Source organism: Aptenodytes patagonicus, chromosome Z (genome assembly GCF_965638725.1).
Source record: "Aptenodytes patagonicus chromosome Z, bAptPat1.pri.cur, whole genome shotgun sequence".
Lineage (NCBI taxonomy): Eukaryota > Metazoa > Chordata > Aves > Sphenisciformes > Spheniscidae > Aptenodytes > Aptenodytes patagonicus.
Genome location: NC_134982.1, coordinates 4602378 through 4615382, shown reverse-complemented (window position 1 = coordinate 4615382; position 13005 = coordinate 4602378). Strand labels below are relative to the sequence as shown.

Here is a 13005-nt window from a genome sequence, read left to right as displayed (position 1 = left end):
AGTCAACAGCTGGCAAAGCCACCGACAGGCGAGGACCAGATGATGCCACGAGCAGGGACAGTCGCCCCACGGCGGGCACACCGTCTGCAAGCCGGAGGGTGACGCTGCGCCCTCGGCAGCTCTCAGCTGAGGAACCAGCACCTTTTGCTCCTGAGACCAGATTTCCAGCTGTGTTTCAGGTTGATGCTTGGCGTAAGCAGGGACTGATATACCTGTCAGAAGCTTGTTATAAATACAAGTTATATGTGCGTTACCTATATTTACATGCACATTTTTAAATATCATTATGAATTAATCATAACTCCCCAACTTAATCATTCATGATGGACAGTTACTACTATCCAAACAGCACCTTAAAAAAGATTTTAAAAAAAAAAAAAAAAAGAATTTATATACCCTATGACCTTCCCACTTTCTACCTCTTCCTTCTTTACAAATATCTCCTGATTAACACTTACAGCTCACAGAGCAAGTCTCATAGAGATACTACTATGATACAGACATGTATAAAATGGAGGACACCAAACTGATGTGGAAAAATACAGCAGATCTGAACATCAGGGGGTGAAGTGCCGAAAAGACTGACCGTTTCCAACAGCCACATCCAATTACACAACGATGAAAAACTACTTTGTGATACGTGTCCAATGAGTCTTGTAGTGCATGTAAATCCATCAACAAAAGCCAGAATTATTATTTTCAGTCTGTTTTTAAGTGTTGCCTCTCAGGTGTTTGTGACATTGTGTTGCACGGCAGCGTCCAGCAACTTAAAAAAAACCCGAAGGCAGAAGAAAAACCCCTCTGACAATGCCTGGGGAAATACCTGCACCCACGAGGCACTGAGAATAAACAAGTATTTGTTGGAGCAGCAGTAGTCAGCCAAGAGGAGGCCTTAACGGGACAAAAAGTATGTTGTGAGCTTATCTGGAAGTAATGTCCTAGTTGCATCCTCAACAGCTGACACAAAAACCCCCAGTAAATCATAGCATCCCAGCAGCAGTCAGAGGCTCTTGACACCAACCCCGCTGCAAGCCTCTGCTTTCCTGGGGCTCAGATGGATAAACCACCTCACCTGAGGCTGTGGGGAGTGACCTAAGCTGGAATAAAAAACTGGGTTGCCCTGGTTCCCTCTCCATGCTTAGACCCTTATAGCTCAGTACGATTTTCTGCCCAGGCTTTCCATCCAGATGGAGGCAATTCTGCTGTTTTGATGGTCCAGTATCCAGATACTTGTCCAAATACCCAGGGACAGGATGAATAACAGCTTCACAGAGAGCCCAGAAGATGTATATTTAGCGAAGTATAAATGGGAACAAAACTCATGATCCTTAAAATACCAATGCAGTCCTGAAACGGGGAATTTGATGCACCAGCGGAGGGAACTGCTGTACCTGTGAGCAAAAGCGGCTCCTCAGTTTTCTTTCTGCAACCAGAGAATGAAAAACTACCCAGGCAAATCTTGGATTTTCTAAAAACACAGGAATCTTGCTTAGTTTCTTAAGGGTTAAAAAAAGGGGGGGGGGGGGGGAGAGAAAGAAAAAGAAATAAAACCCCAAATCTTCTTGAATTATTCCAATGTGATCAAGTTCTAGTCCTGCATCCTCTAGAGGTCATGTTCCTCAGAGACAACACCTTGCCCTACACCTTGGATGTTACAGATCATTAAATCCAGGCTGATGGGACACGTGGGTTGGGGGTAACACATCCAGAATTGAATATATTAACCTGCATTTAACACCTGCTTCTCAGGGAAATCTTGTTCAGTTTCTCTTCAGGAACTCTCAGATATTTTCTTTTAAAGTCCAAAAACCAAACATTCAGTCTAAAAAGTAGCCACAGACAATCAAGGATATGAAACTGAACTTGCCATTCCCTTCAGATTTAAGTATTTTGGTTGCGAGGAGAGCAGCGATGCTGGAAAACTGCAGCCCTCACATGTGCGGGTTTTACAGGCATCAGCCAGCACATCAGCTGCGCCGTGCTTTTGGCAGCCCGGCGCCTACAGCTGTTCCTCAATGCTGGTTTTGATGCTGCCAGCTGGGCTGAGCCATCCCAAATGGATCGTGTGTACGTAACAAGGATGGCTTCTGCATATGCTTGGGGCTGCTGGGTCCTGCCCGGGGAGAGGGAGAGGTGGGGGGTACACAAGCGCTCACTTCCCCCAGGCCTGTGCCCGCACTGGTTGAGCACACACCTGCAAACAAAAGGAGACATCTTCAAGGCCCTAAACCTGCAGGTACCAGCGAGGGCTTCCTCTGAAAGGTTTATCTGCACTCATCTGCTTTACGATAATGATTTTCCATACCAATGACTAGCAGCAGCCCTGCTGCAGGTCAGTGGCTGACCACGGAGGTCAAAGACGAAGAGCCGCTGTGATTCCTTGCAAAGCCCCATCCGCAGCATTTTAACTACTTATTTCTAATTTGTAAGACCCCGTTTCAGCATGACACCTCCAGGCAACTTTAACTCTCCGGTGGGACTACACAGGTGTGTAGCAGGGGGGGTGTCTAATAGCCAGGCCAAAGATTTTTCGGTGCCTACATAAAAATATTAGCAAGTGCTCCTCCAACTTAATCAATGCTTTAAGATCACAGTTAGTTTAGTGTTGGCTTGCTCTGTCACACAAGCTGTAGTTCCTGGGTATGCTCGTCTAAAACTCTAAAAGTGATCTGAACTTTTCAAAATTCATACCTCGTGCGGCCATTTGTAACTATGGAAAATGCTGAGATGCAAACAGGTGCGATCCACCACATCTCCAAGGCGGGTGCAGCACCACCTTCTCTCAGTAGCATGCTTTGCATGTCCCACTGGATCACAAGACATAAAATTGCCTCTGGTACAAAACTCTTCTCTGAATGTTTTATGCCTAAAACCAAAGCTCATTTTAGTGGTAAGGAGAAAGAAAATCTGTCTTCCAAAAAGGAGTCCTTGTTCCTTCCGAGCCGGAATATTAATCAAAGCCTCGGTTCGGGAAGATCAGTGGGTGCAGGGCACAGATGAGGTGATTTTGCAACTGATGATCATCTATCATAAAAGTATGTGATACATCTCTCCAGTTCTGTATATAGCACAGGGAGAGAGCTGGCGACCACACAGCACTTGCTCTCCTCCTCCATTCCACTGCTAAATTACATTAAACAGAACTTAGCAATAAACTCGGCACGTCCTGAATGCTTTTTCTGTGTAACCCTTTGCTGCAGTTGCTAAAGGAACATGATCTGATAAATGTAACACAATAAAACGGATGGCGTACATCAAAAGAAATGATGAGCGGCTCGTATATCTATTTACAAATCAACAGTGGCCATTTCCCCCCTCCCATCACCATTTGAGACAATGTGTTAATAAAAACATGCATTTCTTGAGTAGCTTTCTTCATTTTATAATTATTATCTGCACTGCCAAGGTCACTGAAGTCCAGCTTCACCCTTGCACAATATGGACAAACCAGCAGTGTTTCATACAAAGTGCTCAGCGTCTGTCCCTGGAAGAGACGACTGCAGCCTCAAAGTACCACATCTCCTGGGAGCTAATCCAAGCTTTGATCCCTTGCGTGGGAGCGTACGTTTCCCATGGACCTCTACGGTGTCTTTATCATCATGAGTCACCTGAGCTTTCCTAGCCATTTACTGTCACGCAGACCTGCCATTTAAGAGGTTGCATGTGTGGAAGTGCCTTACCCTTCATCCTCTATGAAACAGTCCTGGGAACCTCGGCCCTGGAGGTGGTGACCAAGTGAGCACAGTGTGGCAGGTCTGACTACATGCTACAGTAAAACTTCCAAGAGGCAAGGAAAACCCACTAGAGGATTTGTTTCTCTTTAAAGGAAAGATACCCACTTCTTTACCCAGATCTGAAACTCAACAGGAAAAAAAAAAGGGAAGAAAAGAAGAAATAGAGGATTTTATCATCAATAGAACCCAAAAAAGATTGCTTTCCTCTGTAATGATATATGCCTCTTGGTGAGCTACAGCTGTGCAAAGAGGGAAGCCCCAAGATCTCCTGAGTCAGCAGCACTTTACTGTGACAGTACAGGAGGGAGCTTTCCACCATCTGCCACAGCCCATGGATATCTCAGGGCTGGAGTCACCAACCCAGCAGCTACCAGCTCAGCCAGCGGGAAAACTCAGTTAATGGCATAAAAGCAAGTTTGGAGAAGGAAACATTTTCTTTCTTCCTACCAACCCAGAGATAGCCATGGCTTTGGCAGAAGTGACCCAGAAAACAGATAGTGACACTTGTCTGTTCCTTCATGGTTCTCTGACCATGGTTTGGACCTGAGCAGGAGGACAAATAACCTTGCCAGTCTCCCTCTTCCCTATCACAGACAAGATTTGAGGTATCAAGAGAAAGATATGGAGAAAGAAAGAGATGGAGTTCCTGCAAAGGGTTTCAGGTCTTGGACATCCACTCTGAACCTCAGGTAGCTGGTACTCATAGAAGCTTTAATGATGGTTTAGGCAGCCAGGGTGCTATATGAACAGTCTCTGGATACCTACTGCACTTTAAATCTACTGATTCCACCGACTAAGTTTACGTTATAGTGTGCCCTGTTTGCACTATTATTGGCAATTCAAGATCATAGAATCATAGAATGGTTTGGGTTGGAAGGGACTATTAAAGATCACCTAGTCCAACCTCCCTGCAATGAGCAGGGACATCTTCAGCTAGATCAGGTTGCTCAGAGCCCCGTCCAACCTGACCCTGAACACTTCCAGGGCATCCACAAATTCTCTGGGCAACCTGTTCCAGTGTCTCACCACCCTCATCATAAAAAACTTCTTCCTTATGTCCAATCTAAACCTACCCTCTTTCAGTTTAAAACCGTTGCCCCTTGTCATGTCACTACAGGCCTTGGTAAAAAGTCTGTCCCCATCTTTCTTATAAGCCCCCTTTAAGTATTGAAAGGCTGCAATAAGGTCTCCCCGGAGCCTTCTGTACTGTACAAGTAACTTCGCAAATACTTATTAATAAATAACTAATCTCATTAACACCAGCATCACAGGAATGGACAACAGCTGCAATTTAGTTAAAAATGCCTGGTATCTCTGCTATAATTTTCTCAGGTACGCTATCACCCAGTCACTTGATATCTTTTGTTTTCCTGTCCCCAGGAGCTGGATTTGCCTTGTTCTTCAGTCATCGATCGAATGTGATGGGGGGGATTCCTTCTCCTGTTTGCTAATGCAATAAGATAAAGAGGACATCAGATGACACAGGCACCATTGACTCCCTGCTTATAAAACATTTACATCTCTCTCTTCTTTTTACAGCAAAAGGAATCACAGCTTGTGGACTGAAATATAACTCTACTGAATATTCACCAGTACCAAAGGCAGCCGATATCCCCATGGGAGGTTTTTTTGCAGAGGTTACACTTTTCTCAAAAGCCTGACCAACAACAGTCACTTCACTCGATGGTCCTTTGGAAGAAAAGCAGCAGTGGCCTCCAACTAAGTCACACCAAAAAAATCTGCTGTTTTGAATCAAAAAAGGAAGAGCAGCAGCACAGTGCATGGCAGAGGGAATAGCTGAAACTCAAGCAAGAGGATAGGGCAGTTAGAGGTTGCTCCTGAGCTTTTGCTTTTTGGTGTCAGATGGCTCAGTAGCAGGTTTTCACTGGTGGAAAACCTCAGTGGCTCATTGATTGCGTATGTCCTACCCAATTTCCTTCTCCTCTCCCTTGCCCTCCGTTTCTTCCCTCACATACATGTGCACTCGCTTCCATAAATATCTGGAAATTGAGGGTGCAAAATACTGAGACACAGCTCAAGGAAGAGAGTCCACGATCCAAAGGAGCAACCAGTAGTTCACCCCTGGGACTTTTGACCACATGACAAGTTTCTTGGAGGTCCTGGGGCTGTCGTGATAGTAAGTGTTGCAAGTCTTGGACCAAGTTTTTTAATTTCTGATACGGACTATAAGAATCAAGTCCCTGCTTAGTTCATTCCCCAGTGTTTCAACCACAAGCTATTACCTTCCCTGCAGAAACTGATGAGAAACTCAGCAGAAGACCACGTAGAGATTATTACAAACATTTGCTGGAACGTCTGTCTTTGAAAAGCGCAAGAGTTATTATTCCTCTACTATAAAAAAATTGTGATATGAGGGGAGACAACCTCTCTCCCCCTACAGAGCCATCACAAATGAAGTAGGTTATGCGCATGGCCTAAACACAGTGTATACGGGAGGGCCTTGCTCCTCCTGCATCAGAGCAGTTGAATCATTTTCTTTTCCCCGTACGGTCATACGGCACCATTACAGAAGTCATCAGTTACACTTAACCTATAACCACACCGCAAGCATGAGATGCTTTACAAGATTCCTTAGGCACGCTCGGTTCTCCAAATTGCCACGTACAAGACACGTTATTACTCTAATTAACTGATGGGGAAACCACAGTGCTGAGAGGTTAAGTGTCTTGCCCCAGTCATGCCAAGATCCAATTGCACGGGTAATGGGTCACCAGCGTCACCCCTCCGCAGTCCATTACCTCTTTGCTGCCCACCTCTCTGATAAGGAGATAACCTCGCTGTGCTTGGGACCACCCTCCTACGTATTGAGGGCTTTTTCTTTTAGTCATGGAGCTACACCATGGGTCTTTGCTGCTCGCCTTGCAGTTTCCTTACTTCTCTGCCACAGCGCTGCAGGTTTGCTGGGGATGGGATTACTAGCTGCCACTCAGCAGATAAAACGTTGAAGGGCAGTCTTTTTCCACAAGCTGTCTAGATGTTGCCAGGCTGATGGCTGCAATCCTTCTCCAGACCATGGTCTTCTAATGAACCTGAGTGCACCATCTAAAACCTTAAATCACTGCACAGCTCACCATGCATGGAACTAAAGTACCCTGTGCATATAAAACAAGTGGACTATTTATTGTACCGACACAGTATTAAGGTTTAGAGACGACCAGCAATATTTCCCCAGCCTATTTGGTTACTTACAACAGCCAGAGAGACGGTGTGCTGGACCTCCTGCTTCTACATCAGTACTAAGTGGCCCACTGCCCGCTCATCTGATTGCTGAAATCACTGGCACGCTCCTGCTGCATATGCTTGAGCAGGACTGTGCATCTTTGCTACGTATCCTGCTTACACAAGGGGAGTTATCATAGCATACCAGGTTGGTATATACTCAAGGATCATCTGGTCCAACCTTTCTTGATAAAGCACGGTCTAGACAAGACGGCCCAGCACCCTGTCTGGCTGAGTGTGGATTCCCCAGGGAATCCATCACTTCCCTGGGGAGATTATTCCAATGGCTGATTGTTCTCGTGAAAAATTTTCCCCCTGGGTCCAGTCGGAATCTCCCCAGGAGTAACTTGTACCCATCACCCCTCGTCTTTTCCATGTGACTCCTTGTAAAAAGGGAGCCTCCACCTTCTTTGTAGCCACCCTTTAAACACTGGAACATGGTGATAAGGTCTCCCCTAAGCCTTCTTTTCTCAAGGCTGAACAAACCCAGTTCTCTCAGCCTTTCCTCATATGGCCGGCTTCCCAGTCCTTTGATCATCTTTGTGGCCCTTCTCTGGACCCTCTCCAGCCTGTCCACATCTGATGATTGCAGCTTCTGAATGGCACCACAATGCAAATATTAATTAGGAGAATGTAATTACACCAGTACCACGCACAGGGCAATGTGACTTCATAAACTGAAAAGCTAATACAGACACAATCTGTCAGTGCCACCTCACATAGTAAAAATTCTTATTTAATTAGAAATATACCCCACATAGGAAAGAAAAGTGCCTGCCCCCCCCGAAGGATCCCGAGACGGGCATCAGCAGGGCCAACAGCATAACTGCCTGCTCAAGAGCAGAGGTAAGAAATGATGGATCTGACCTTTTTTTTTGTTGTACTCATCTTCTGTCGCATTGGAGGAGTCCGAATGATAGTCCCGAAGCTCCTGTTCGTACATCTCCAAAAAGTTCTCATCTGTCTTTCCTTTCTTGGACTTGTCACCTTTCTTCTTCTTCTTTTCTTTGCCTTTTTTGCCTTTTTTCTTCTTTTTCTTTCTGCGCTCATAGTCATCCTCATCCTCACTGCTATACTCTCTACGCTTGGTTTTTTTCTTTTTCTTCACTTCTCCATCATTCTCGGAGTCCTCAGATTTTGATTTCTTTTTGCTTTTTTTCTCCTGGCTTTCATCTTCCCCATCTTCCTCAATTACCTTCTCCACTACCTCTTCCACTACCTCCTCTTCCTCCTCCTCTTCCACTTTGTTCTTTTTGGTCTTTTCTTTCATGTCATTGTTTTTCACCCCTACACTTTTAACAATGCTCTATGATTGCCTTAACCTGACTTCTGCCACCTACCCTGGCTCCTTTACCAATTACCAAAGTCCTTTAGTCCTCCTCTCCCTGCCTAGGGCTGGGCTGCCCTCGTTTCGCAGTGTCCTTCCTCCTCCCTGGCTCAGCATAGGTATGTCCTGGAGTTCCTTGTCCTTCTCAGCCCACGAGTGCCAACAGCTCACCTCCTTCTGACTCTTCCTGCCTTCCTTCACCTCCTTGACTGAGGCACCTTCCTCTCTCTTTTGTCTCTCCTGGTCTTTGGGTTTTCTCCTTTTCGTTATTATTATTTATTCATTGGCCTGTGCTGAGAACTTTCTCTTTTTTTCAGAGCTGCCTCAGCCTCTGCTCAGGGTCAGTTGACAATCTGGGTCTACGGTATCAGGACGTGCCAATCAAGGTTGCAGCTCCCTGGAAAATTGGGCAGATGAGGGCACATGGTCAAGTCACTTCTTGTCCTTCACAAGCCAGCTCAGGACAGGATAAAACAGAAGCATTTCTCCTCCTCATAACATGTAGCAGCTTCAGAAACCTCATGAAAAATTACTTAGTGCTATCCAGTCATGTGTTTATAAGACAGATGGGCAGGTGAAAAAAGAGACCCACCGAGCAACCATATCGCACTGGTCTGCATTTCCTCTCCATTATTCATGGTGTCAGGATCACCTTACTGATAACAAAGGTCTCAACTTTACATGGATTTTTTTTTTTTTTTTGACCAGCCAGGCCAGTGACCAGAAAAAACAAACACCTCCAGGATCTCCATCTGGAGACCTTCAGCATCAGCAACGCACTCCTGCATCCAGCCTCTCCATCCCCCAGTTACTGTGCTGCACCTCCAACCAAATGAAAAATCAATGCTCAACAAATAAATACAACAGTCAGAAGAAGACACTGAATGCGCTTTACACAAGGTGCTCTTACAACAGCCCATCTTGGCCAACCAGAGAGAAATAAAACTTAGATTAATAACTGAGCACAAGCACAAATATACCCATCTGACAGCTCTCACGGGCAAATATTGAGGTGAGATAGGTGGAGGATGGGAAAAATAAATGATGTAACGTCATGGTTGGAAGGCCACCACAGCATGAAGCATGCCCAGCTTGTGCACAGGGATGTCAGCATGGGGCTCACCCAACGTCTAGTACATGCAACTCCCATGCCCAGAGGTAGATATGCCAGCGGGAGATAGGAAGGGACTGAGAGTCCTTCGATCTCTCTCTTCCCACCTGAGCCACCACTGCAGCCGTGGTCCAAGTCCCACGACAGGGTAAGTGTACAGCCCCAACTGTTCAGCCTGGGTTAGCATCCAGCCCTGCAGAGGCTCCGGCAGGCTCTCGTGGCAGGTAAGGGAAGGACAAACACCACGAGACCAGGTCAATCTCAGCTGCAGTCAGGAGCAGATGATTTAAAGTCTGACTGAGAACAGGAAGATAAAAGAAGAAAAATCATCTCCCCTTCTTCAAAGGTGCTCTTATGGGTTTTGTCATAGAAAATGAAGTTTAATTAAAAACTGTGATATAGAAAACCGTACTGAATTTCTCTGGTGTAGCTCAAGTGTACGTAAACCAAGCAGGGCAGTCAGCCTGGCACTAAATCACACTAATGGAAGAAGCGAGAGCTGAATTTATGGCAGGGCTGTAGGATGATGACACAGAGCCTCCTGCTACCACCCACCCTGCCTGTGGGATAACTCAGCCCACAGCTTCCTCAAATGATAAATTAAGTGCGATTTGCTTGACGGTATGCTGCTCAAGTGGTTGATACCGTAAGTATCGGTAAGTCAGAGGGTTTGGCCATGCTAAGTCTTTAATGCATGTGATTTAAAACTCTTCCTAGATAAATCTGGGGGTTTCCAGGAGCCAGCCTGGAAGAGGGGGATGGCATCGGCGGTGGGTTATCAGGAACACGAGCAACAGATGTTTTGATGGCAGCATGTGCAGCCCGAGCAGGATGGCAACGGCATTGCCCCGGGCAGGAATGGATGGGGAGCACCAGGCCCAGAGGATCCAGGGTTGGTGAGGGTCTGTCCCACCCTCCTTAGCAGGTGTTTTGCACCAGTCTCCAACAATTTAATGTGAATACTAATTTTAAAAAAGCACTGTATTTTTTATGGTCTCTGTTGCTGAATGGAAATCTTTCTATTAAGCATCACAAAGTGAATTATCCAGGGACAGCTTCCAAGTAGGTTAAAGCACAGATTTGGGATGAAACACAAGAATGGCTTTTCCAAGGTCTTAAAATCATAAAGAAAAAAAAATAATCACTGTCCTTCTTTATGATACAGCTCTCACTTGCCAAAATCCTGGGACACCAGCACCACAGGACCTGCACCGTGTCTGAAATCCCCTGTTTACTTTCAGGTCTTTATTTTCTGGAAAGCAGCAGAAAGGCACATAGTGCATCTCTGCATGGCACTTCTGAGAGCGAGCATGGGACGGTTGGCTCAGCAGGCACCAAGGGCACGCTGCTCTGAAGGCACCGTCCAGGCACATGGATGCTGCCAGTCCCGAGGAGCTCAGGGATCCTGCAGAGATATTTGGTGATGCAGCACATTTCCCCAGACAAATGCTTTGCAGCACAGTATATTCATAACTGTTACCTTTCCCCTCGCTGGAACAGCCATCAGCCCACAGCAGAAATCACAGGCACAAACATTTCAGCTTAAAGCTGGGAGCTTGATTTCAGTATTGACCGCAGAAAAGCCAGCCCTTTTCACCAAAAAAAAAAAAAAAAAAATCCCACAGAACAGAACAAAAACACGCCTTCAGAAAAAGAAAAATCATGGGATCTCTCAGAAAAGCAAAGCTCATATCTTTGTTATGCTTTCGCAAGGTAAACACTTCATCACACCGAGTCCCTGAGTGCTGCTGCTCCGAACGGCTCCAGCTCTATGCAGCAAAATGCTGACAGCATCAACATCTAAGGCCAGAAGGCAGCATTATGATTACTCAGGACAAGTCATCCAGGTGCAAGATTGGTCCCTTCTAGCCCTAAAATAGTTTTCCTAATAGCTGTTTACCCCCACCCCCATAGTAAGTTACCTGCCTTTGACAGCAGAGCTGTTGGGGTAGAAGAAATGCCTCCCCCCAGCCTGCACTGGGAGATTCAGTTTTAGGATGCCCAGGGCACCTCTGGGAGCAGCCTCAGGTTGATGCAGCCCCAGCCAGGGCTGAGGCCATGCACCCGTCCCAGCTACACTTGCAGAGATACCCCGGTTAATAAGTCATGCGTCAGGAAGAAACGTCTGAGGCACTGAAGGCACCATGAAGGGACACCATGGTAGTTGCCCCAGTGAGAACCGGCCCCTCTGAGCTACCTCTAGCCTTGCATTTCACTTTCTCCTGGTGCAGCGGAGCAGGACCTCTGGTATAAGCCACAAAAAAAAAAAAATCACTCCTATCAAATGGGCTAAAATGATGGGGGAGAAGAGACATTTACCGTGTCTCATTCAAACTTCGCTCCGTAAACTTCCTTCATCTGTTGTTTTAATTAAAAAGAAATGTGCTGAGAACACTCCGGCTCGCTTTTGTTCTTTTTGTGAATAACAGCTGGGAGAACAATGGGGTTTATTGGTGCATAAAGAACTACCGGGAAAGCAACCAAGCTATTGGTGAGAATCATTAGTTAAAACTGTCAACAGTATTTATATGGGTTTATATTCTTACCCTGCATTCAGCAAGAGATTCCCCCAAATCCTCCCTCCCAAAAAGACTTGGGCCAGAAGCCACCAGTGCGCCGTGAGCCCAGGGTGACTTCTTGAATTATAACAAATTTGGTGGAGTACAAGAGGTCAGAATTTGGTTCGCTGAGGTCCTAACTCACCTGTAACCTTTTTTTCCTGGGCTGCTAAAAGCCGTACAATGCTTGACCTGGAATTATCCCATTATCAGGTAATGGGATTATTATTATTAATTATTAGGTAGGTACTAGGCAAGGCACGAACACACCTTCTCTTTAGTTCATTCCCTTCTATGTCTTTCCTATTTTGCACTTATTACCATAAACCCCAGATGTCCTGTACCCAGGCGTCATGCAACACAGCTGACACATCCCAAAGAAGCATTTGTTCTAGTCTCCTTCCCAAGGCAGATGCGGTGAAGCCTCTTGTTTCAGGAGAAGTTATTTTTCAATACATGCCGCTCTGCACTTATGGTTAGAGAAGTCTGTCATCCTCATTGCACTGTCGGGGGGCGATTTAAAGAAAAAGTTGGTGTCTGCATGCATGGTCTGTGTTTGGATGCTTTTTCGGTGACCAAGACAACCCATGGAGATGAGGGTAAAGAAACTGGCTGTGAAGGTCAGACAGCAAGACATAGGTCAGATATAGGCAAGGCAGTTTTCCAGATGTTTTATGAACCAGGTGTTTGAGCCTGCCTCCCCCACTGCTCCTGTGGGATTCAGGTCGGGGTATAATCCAGAAAAAAAGGGCATCCTTGAACTCCAGCTGAGTTACCACAGGTAGCAGAGCTTCAGGGGGCTTTGAAGCACCCGATGCTCTGCCCAGGGCACTTGCCAGCCCCCGGAGCACAGCGGGGCAGGCAGGGTTGGCAGCCGCTGCCTCAGCTTTGATACTGCAGGATTTCATATTTTTTTATGCATATACCTGGCAGTAGGGCAGGATCTACCCCCATCTCTGAATAGTTTCTTGAAAATACTCCCTGCAGCCCAGCATGCCATATATTTATAATATATATACACACAGCCCATCTCCT

At 46.1% G+C, this 13005-nt stretch overlaps 1 protein-coding gene across 1 annotated transcript in view; it reads right to left on the bottom strand.

Annotated features, from left to right (window-relative positions):
• Nucleotides 1-8244, bottom strand: part of LOC143172921 (lipoxygenase homology domain-containing protein 1-like) — a 148831-nt gene extending 140587 nt beyond the window's left edge. Inside the window, exon 1 of the mRNA XM_076362807.1 lies at nt 8043-8244. Coding sequence (XP_076218922.1) covers nt 8043-8244 — 202 coding nt within the window. The remainder of the gene's footprint in view (nt 1-8042) is intronic.
• Nucleotides 8245-13005: the final 4761 nt, after the last annotated feature.